Source organism: Plectropomus leopardus, unplaced genomic scaffold, assembly GCF_008729295.1.
Source record: "Plectropomus leopardus isolate mb unplaced genomic scaffold, YSFRI_Pleo_2.0 unplaced_scaffold3679, whole genome shotgun sequence".
Taxonomy (NCBI): Eukaryota; Metazoa; Chordata; class Actinopteri; order Perciformes; family Serranidae; genus Plectropomus; species Plectropomus leopardus.
In genome coordinates, this window is record NW_024640229.1 from 1 (window position 1) to 9,011 (window position 9,011).

At 40.9% G+C, this 9,011-nt stretch overlaps 1 protein-coding gene across 1 annotated transcript; it reads right to left on the minus strand.

Annotated features, from left to right (window-relative positions):
• Positions 1-3,868: 3,868 nt before the first annotated feature.
• Positions 3,869-8,113, minus strand: cunh5orf63 (chromosome unknown C5orf63 homolog). Its single transcript, XM_042482033.1, has 6 exons — positions 7,984-8,113; positions 7,534-7,750; positions 6,096-6,268; positions 5,161-5,291; positions 4,395-4,451; positions 3,869-4,103 (listed from the first exon to the last, which is right to left on the minus strand). Exons 1-6 carry the CDS (start codon positions 8,111-8,113, stop codon positions 3,933-3,935), a joined length of 879 nt encoding a protein of 292 aa, XP_042337967.1. The 3' UTR covers positions 3,869-3,932.
• Between the last annotated feature and the right edge of the window lie 898 nt (positions 8,114-9,011).

Here is a 9,011-nt window from a genome sequence, read left to right on the forward strand (position 1 = left end):
AGTAGTAGTAGTAACAGTAGAAGAAGTATTTTTACCTCTGTACATGTCCACCAGAGAGTCCCTGAGCTCCTTGCTGGGCGTCCATGTTGAACTGGTGTCCTGTGGACTCAGTGAACTGGTTTCTCTGGAAACAGAAACACAGAGTGAAGAACAGCAGCTGATCCTGGACCAGTTTATCAAAGCTCTGCTTCAACACAGTTCTTCAGGAGGGTTAGCCCATCTCTAACACACACACACACACACACACACACACACACACACACACACACACACACACACAAACAAACAAAGACCAGTTAAACTGACCGACTCACCCGCTGGAGACCAGTACAGTCCAGTAGAACCGGTTAAACTGAGCTGATCTCGTCAGTGAAAACATCGGATCACATGACCTGCAGGTCACATGGTTCCTGCAGCTTACTGGCTGTTTGATCTGCACCAGAATGTGAATGTTACCCAGCATTCCTCTGTGCTCTGACACTTTACCCAGCATTCCTCTGTGCTCTGACACTTTACCCAGCATTCCTCTTTCCGCACATTGTTGTTGGGATATTTCAAATGTATATATCTAACTCTAATATCTCTGTTGTCTCTGACTTGTTCAGTTGTAAATATCAAAGATATACAGCATTGATACAAACTGCAACTTTATCCACATGTGAAGGAAAGAGAGGAGGAGTAACAACTAATTTTTCTGATCATTTTAAATGCAAGCAGCTAATTCTAGGCCCTTTCTCATCCTTTGAGTATCAGGCTATTTTACCGGAAAGTCAGTCTTCTGTGCTTTTGATAACACTTTATCGACCACCAAAGCAAATAGCCACATTTGTTCCTGAAATATTAGCACTTCTCTCCATTTGCATTTCTGATTATGAGTTTAATTACTGGCAATTTCATTTCAATTAGCATATGGATAATGCCTCTGACAACAGGGCTAGGGAGTTTAGTGAGCTTTTGCACTCCTTTGACTTCGCTCAGCAAGTTAATTGGGCCAACCCACAACTGTGGCCATACTCTAGATTTATTGATCTCTAGGGACCTTAACATAACTGCTAAGAAGATAACTGATACTGACTTTTCAGATCGATTCTGCTTGTTTTTCAACATGACTGTCTCTGGTTCAGATAAAACCACTACAGAGTAAATTATGAAAAAAAAACACTTTTTAGGTCCATTCACAGCTACTGAATTCCCTAATCATCTACACAGTTTACCTCTCTTGGCTCTTTTGTCTCTGACTTGTTGCTCAGATGCTGATGTAAATATTAAAGATATATTTACACCTAATATCTCTGTTGTCTCTGACTTGTTGCTGAGTTGTAAATATTAAAGCTATATTAAACTCTTTTATTGCTGATGTCTCTGACTTGTAGCTCAGTTTTTGTAAATATTAAAGATATATTTAAGTCTAACATCTATGTTATCTCTGGCTTGTTCAATTGTTGTAGATGTAAATATCGAAGATACTGTATGTGTAACTCTTTTATCTCTGTTGTCTCTGGCTTGTTGCTCAGTTGTTGTAGATGTAAATATTAAAGATATTTTAAACTCTTACTTGTCGTTCAGTTGCCGCTGCAGGTTGCTGATCTTGTTTTTGGCTCTCTGCAGAGCAAATTCAACATCTTTGGCTCTGTTGAAGCTGCCAGCCGCCATCAACACGCCTTCACAAAACACATCTGACCATCTCTATGACAACCAGCTCACCTTACACAACCTCACAGCACTTCCAGGTCATGCAGGTGGAGGAGGGCTGCGATTGGCTGACAGCCTTTGGCAGGTTAAATATTGATGCGCTGGCAGCTCAGGTGACTCAAGGGTTAGTTTCAGCAGCATAATGTATTTCTCTTTGGTGTGATTTTGAGTCTCTCATTATTTATCACCATTTTCATTTTTAGATAGTAAAAGTATGTTGTATATTTTATGTGTTTCCATCAGAGATTTTCAAGTTTTTACAAATAAATGAACTCTGTGTTTGTTTCAGCTTTCTGTTGCATGTTTGACAGAAAACTAAACTTTAGCTACGGTAAGATCAGTGAGTTGACTCATAATAATCTGCATATATTCATTGTATTCCAATTCATATTCGACCTCACAGCTGTAAGACGGATACATTTGACTTGTACTAATGTACATTAAATGTGATTCATTTACATTTTTACCAATACGTTTCCAGGACGTTTCCAGGACTTTGAGTCAGATTTTAAAGACCAAACATTTTCTGAAACAACCACTGATTCTCCTTATCGGTTCTTTTTCATCACTATTAAACAGTTTTTTAAATATATATCATATATATCGTCAGAACAGGATTAGAACTGAATATACAAACCCCAATACCAATGAAGTTGGGACGTTGTGTAATGTAAATGAAAACAGAATATAATTTTTGCAAATATTCACTCATTTTGAATTTGATGCCTGCAACACGTTCCAAAGAAGCCGGGACAGGGGCATGTTTACCTCTGTGGCATTGTCTTGCTGAAATAAGCAGGGACGTCCCTGAAAAAGATGTTGCTTGGATGGCAGCACATGTTGCTCCAAAACCTGTATGTATCTTTCAGCATTAATGGTGCCTTCACAGATGTTAAAGATATCCATGATGCCATGGGCACGAACACACCCCCACACCATCACAGATGCTGGCTTTTGAACTTTGCGCTGATAACAGTCTGGATGGTCCTTTTCCTCTTTGTCCCGGAGGACATGACGTCCATGATTTCCTAAGATAATCTGAAATGTGGACTCGTCAGACCACAGCACACTTTAGAGTTTGAACCTGCACGTGTCGATGTTGAGACGATCTGTGTTAACGGACGATGGTTTTCCGAAGTGTTTCTGAGGCCACGTGGTGATACCCTTCACAGAATGATTCGGTTTTTAATGCAGTGCCGCCTGAGGGGTCGAAGGTCACCAATGTTGGTTTTCGGCCTTGCCGCTTACGTGCAGAGATTTCTCCGGACTCTGAATCTTTCGATGATATTATGGGCTGTAGATGATGAAATCCCTAAATTCCTTGCAATTGTATGTTGAGAAACGTTGTTCTTAAACTGTTGGACTATTTGCTCACGCAGATGTTCACAAAGTGGTGAACCTCATCCCAACCTTGTTTGTGAATGACTGAGCCTTTCGGGGATGCTCCTTTACACCCAATCAAGACAGTCACCTGTTTCCAATGAACCAGTTCACCTGCGGAATGATCCAAACAGGTGTTTTCATTCCTCAACTTTCCCAGTCTTTGCAGGCATCAAATTCAAAATGAGTGAATATTCGCAAAATATTTCAAGTTTGAACATTAAATATCTTGCCTTTGTAGTGTATTCAGTTGAATATAGGTTGAAAAGCATTAGCAAATCATTGTATCCTGTTTTTATTTAAGTTTTACATAAAGTTGCAACTTCATTGGAATTGGGGTTTGAAGATTAGGGACTGTTGGGTATTTATGAGATGGGAGGGGGTGGTGCAATAGTGGCACGGACTGATGGTTTTATATCGGCTTCAGGAGAGGACCAGACAACTGAAAACGGCTAGATTTTATATTTATATTACTGCTGATTTTCAAAGAAAACTTGATTCAGCTGAGATCCGGCTGCGATATTGTTGCCACATATGACAGCCAGAAACTGTAAAAGCAGAAATTACCGTTGGATTTTAAAATTTTGGACGGTCCTTGAACACATTGTGTGTTATTTTTCAGATTTGTGAAACAAAATTCAGAACTAAACCTCATTTGAATTATTATCACCACGTTTTGACATTTTTGCAGCTTGTTTGTTGTGATCAACATCTCAGTGACATCACTAATGATCCTTTACTCTGATTGGCTGACACCTGACTGATCAATGTTAAATAATAAACATGAAAAGGCACATCTATTGATCTGTTCTTTTTATTAATTATTGTTCATTTTCAGTCAAACAGAAAACAAACTGTCCTCATGTTCTCTGCGTCTCGGCATCCCGCAGCAGTTTGTCCAACAGGACGATGTCCACTCTGTGTTTCATCATGAACTGTCCATTCAGGTGGAAGACAGGTATGTCCCATCTGTACCTGTCAAACCACACGCTGTTCTCTGGAAGACTGATGTCCACCTGCTCAAGGACAAACTGTAGAGACAGAGACAGCAAGGCGGAGGCGGAGACAGAGACAGAGGCAGAGACAGAGACAGAGAGGTCAGACAGACAAAAGGACGTCTGCTGGATTAAAACTGAAATAAACATTTCCAAACAATGCAGATCAGAGAAGAAGATGACTTCCTGTCTCTTTCACAAGAAAATGTATTCTCTTTGGGTTTAGTGGAGCAGAGGAGACATGAAATAATTTCAAAATAAGAGCTTGTTTGGATCTCCAGCAGGTGGCGCTCAGCGAGTGTGAATGTGTAAAAATGTGAGTCTGACCCGGTGTCTGAACGGTTCCAGCTCCTCTTTAGCTTCATCACACAGAGGACATGGATCCTGCCGAAAACACCAGCATAACGTCAATACAACGTCAATATAACATCATTGTGAAATCAATACAACGTCAATATAACATCATTGTGAAATCAATACATCAATATAACATCATTATGATGTCAATACAACATCATTACAACGTCAATATAACATCATCATGATGTCAATATAAAATCACTGTAACATCATTATATTATTTTAACGTTATTTTAATGTCATTATAACGTCATTTTAATGTCAATAAAACCTCACTAACATCGTTATTTTAACGTTACTTTAACATCATAACGTCAATATAACATCATTGTTATTTTAACGTTATTTTAACATCATTATTATGTCAATATAACATCATTATGATGTTTTCACATTATTTTAACATCATTAAAACTCAATATAACATCAATATCATGTCATTATAATAAGTTTCAAAAGTAATATAACACTATGAAAACATCATTTTAACATCACTATAACATCTTTATAACATTATTTTAACATCTGTAAATAGGGTCAAAGCGGAGATACAAGTTTTCGTTTCCACAGTAAACAAGGTCAGAGTGGAGATACGAGGTTTCGTTACCACAGTAAACGGTGTCAGAGCGGAGATACGATGTTTTGTTACCTTAGTAAACAGGGTCAAAGCGGACATACGAGGTTTCGTTACCTTAGTAAACAGGGTCAAAGCGGACATACGAGGTTTCGTTACCTTAGTAAACAGGGTCAGAGTGGGTAAAGAAGAAAGGGGTCTGGAGATACAAGTTTTTGTTGTTAAAGAAGAAAGCAGTCTGAAGATACGAGGTTGCAGAGCGGCAGAGCATCTCAGGAGAAACATTTGATCTGAGAACACAAACAAACAAACAAATCAAACTGTTACTGACCTCAAACATCCACTGAGCATCCAGCCGACCAATCACAGAGCAGGAGTGATGATGATGATGATGATGATGATGATGAAATTACTCTCCGTCCAATGAGGACGTGTTTGAGGACGCATGTATGATAAGGACACTGGAGCTCAGCTGGTCCTCAGCCGAAACACAGCCGCAGCCGAAATACAGCTGCAGCTCAGCCGAAATACAGCCGCAGCTCAGCCGAAATACAGCTGCAGCTCAGCCGAAACACAGCTGCAGCCGAAACACAGCTGCAGCCGAAATACAGCCGCAGCTCAGCCGAAATACAGCCGCAGCTCAGCCGAAATACAGCCGCAGCTCAGGCGGATTTATTTTCTCTTAAAGTGTCAAATAAATAAATGTAAAGAAACCTGAAAACAACACTTGATATGTATTACTGCATTTCAAACTTTACGATTTATTTATAGAGGCTGTGATGTCACTGTGATGTAATTGTGATGTCACTGCTACAAACTGACAAACTTTGGTTTAAACGTTTAATTTTTTCTTAGTTAATTTAAAAACTAAATATTTAGTTCTGAAACATTTCAGCAGGGTTCACTAAATATATACACACACACACACACACACACACAGTAGCACGGTGTTAGCATCACGTGTCCTCAGAGGACTCTGACAGTCTACTGTTGGTTAAATGTTAGCTGTTAGCCGTTAGCTGTTAGCCGTTAGCTGTTAGCTGCCCGGCAGAGTGTCTCTCCCGTTCTTCCGGCTGACCCGTCGGTATACTCACCGGGCTCGGCTGCGGTGTGTCGTCTGTCTGCTGGAGGAGAGTCGGTGTGTCGGAGGAGACTCGGCCGCTCCGGTTTCGGTGAAAGGTTGATAAAGTTTGGAGACAGAAACACCGACACCACACGCAGGACAGACGCTTCTACTTCTGCGCGCTTTGTTGGAGCAGAGTCAGCTCTTCAGCGCCTCCTGCTGCCCGGAGGCTCACAGGTCAAACGACCCGTTTAAAGGAGGAGAAGAAACTCAGCTCAGAGTCTCACAGGAACCAGTTACTGTAACTAAAATACATGTAACTTTAATAACTTACTGTAACTAAAATACATGTAACTTCAATAAGTAACTACCCAAAATACAAAATAAATGTAACTGTACTCAGTTACTGCAGTCACTGCATGTGAAACGTGTTACGAGAAACATGTTGGATACATATACATGTGAAACATGATCAATATATACATGTGAAACATGTTACATACATATATATACATTTGAACACGTTACATACATATATGCTGTGAACATGTTACATATACTTACATATATGTAAGTATGTAATGGGTCTGCATGTGAGGAACACCAGTGTCCAGTGTTCAGTTTTCCAGTCAGCTTCATTAGATTGTGTAGATCCTGCTGTGTCAGGAGAGTGCCGTCTCTGTGAGAGTGTCAAAAACATCAACCAGCTGATCAGCACGAGATTTTAGTACGTGTCCAGGAATATTATCTGGACCGGCAGCCCTGTTTATATTCACTCTCAGTAAGAGTTTTCTCACATCTGCTGTGGTCACTGAGTGCGGCCGTTCCTCTGGAGGCGATGTAGACTCCACAGTTGAGTCTTTGTTGAGGCGGTCAAGGCGAGCAGAAAAAGTGTTCAGCAGACGATGATGTTTGAGTCCCCGTCACCTGACTGAAGGACAGCTTTAGTTCGTATGTGTGAGGCATGTACATAATCTATTAAAGTAATCTAATAAAAATAATCTATTAAAGGGGCGGCCTCTAGCTCGGTGAGTAGAGCTTCCGCCCCATGTAGGCCGAGTCCTTAGCAGCAGGTTTGATTCTGGCTCGCGGCCCTTCGCTGTGTCGTCCCCATGCTCTCACCCCGTATCCTGTAACTCTGTAACTGCGCTACTATAAAGGCATGAAAAGCCAAAAAAATAATGTTTCAAAAAAATAAAATACAAATAATCTTTTAAAGCAATCTAATAAAATAAACTATTCGAGTAATCTAATAAAAATAATTTAAAGAAATCTATTTAAATAATCTCTTTATGAAAAACAGCTGAAGAATCACAGATCAATAAATCCAAAAAATAAAAATCGATCAGATTCTTTGTAATTTTATTTTCACACGTTAACAAACATTCAAACTGTGCAAACAAATCATATGAGTCCAAAGAGTTTCTGTTTCTGCACCAAGAAACTCCCACAGACACACAGCAGCTCACACTGGGAGCTCAGACTGGGAGCACTGGGAGCTCATTTCATTCCACTCTCCAACATCTGTCAGTCTCACTGGTTTTACTGGGTCTGATGGTCTGTACTGGTCTGAAGTGGTCTGGACTGTTCTGAGGTAGTCTGTACTCGTCCGATGGTCTGTATTGGTCTGTACTGGTCTGAACTGGTCTGAGGTGGTCTGAACTGGTTTTCTGAGCTCCTGTGTGTCTGTGGAGGATTTCCCAGCATGCCTCTGTAAACAAGAAACAAACAAAGGAAGTAAAGCTTGATGCACGGCATCAGTAACCAGCAGCAACAGGACGTCCCCGCTGCGGCGCCACACTGGCTCCTGGTGACATCACCACAGTGACGTCTTCAGCGTCCAGTCACGCAAACACACACTCTGTCCTGGAGTCCAGAAGCCAATCAGAGGAGGCCCCGCCCTCCTGCAGTTCTGTAACTGGCTGCTTCCTGCCGGACTCTTCCTCGTCTTCTCTGCTGCGGGTGCAGACGAACCTTCCCATCATCCTCTGCTCTGCGGGGCAGATAGGTCAGCTGATCTCTGAGGTCAGAGGTCAGAGGGGTCACCATGTCAGGGGTCAGGAAGGTCAGAGGTATCCACGGTAACCTGCAGACCAATCAAAGAGCGATTAGTCTGAATGTCCTCTCTGAGGGCAAACTGTCGGACTGTCTTTGTCTGTCTGTCCTTCTGTCTGTTTGTCTCTCTATCTGTCCTTCTGTCTGTCTCTCTGTCTACCTGTTCAGATCAGGATCTCTGAAAAACAAACATAAAAAAAAAAATCTTTCTTTTTAAAATTCTTTATAAAAAAAGAAAAAAAGCCCAAATTTTAAAGAAAAAAAAAGAAAAAAAAAACAAAAGTGTTTTTTATTAACAAAAAAGTTATTAAATAAAAAATTTCAAAGAAAGAAAAAAAAAAGCTTAAATGGCGTTTCCTCACCTTGATGAAGATGGTGTCATCCTTGATGTAGCTTCCTGTCTCCAGGACACTCTGGGAGACAAACAGAGGACAGCCAGACGCGATGTTCATCTCTGCTGCAGGACGTCTGAAGCTGCTGCTGTTTGGATCCGGCTTAAAGGCGTCCCCCAAGTGTTTCCTGGACGGACCCTGGTCCATCAGCATCAGGGTCACCTGAGGGACAGACAGGGAGACAGACAGGGAGACAGACGGGGAGTCAGACGGCGAGACAGACAGGTCCTTTTAGTGCCATTTGTCCCAAATCCAGCAGAGAGTTTAACCCCTTAGACTTCAGAAGATTCATTGTGTCAGTAACAGACTCAGCATTCACACTCACATTTTATCTAATATTTTCCAGGACTCTTCCAGGACTCTTCCAGGACTTTGAGTCAGATGTTTAAGACCAAATGTTCTCTCAGACGACATCGATTCTCCTCATCATTTTTTTCATCACTATAAACAGCTTTTTAAATCTGCATTATTTTAAAGGTTTAGGGCTGAATATTTAATAT

What these genes read in the sequence shown, in the direction of transcription:
- cunh5orf63 (XM_042482033.1), bottom strand. Translation starts at nt 8,113, where the DNA reads ATGGTGACCCCTCTGACCTCTGACCTCAGAGATCAGCTGACCTATCTG. An exon ending in ACACACCGCAGCCGAGCCCG is followed by an intron (nt 5,292 to 6,095) that starts GTGAGTATACCG and finishes TTGTGTTCTCAG; the next exon opens with ATCAAATGTTTCTCCTGAGA. An exon ending in CTCTGACCCTGTTTACTAAG is followed by an intron (nt 4,452 to 5,160) that starts GTAACGAAACCT and finishes TGTTTTCGGCAG; the next exon opens with GATCCATGTCCTCTGTGTGA.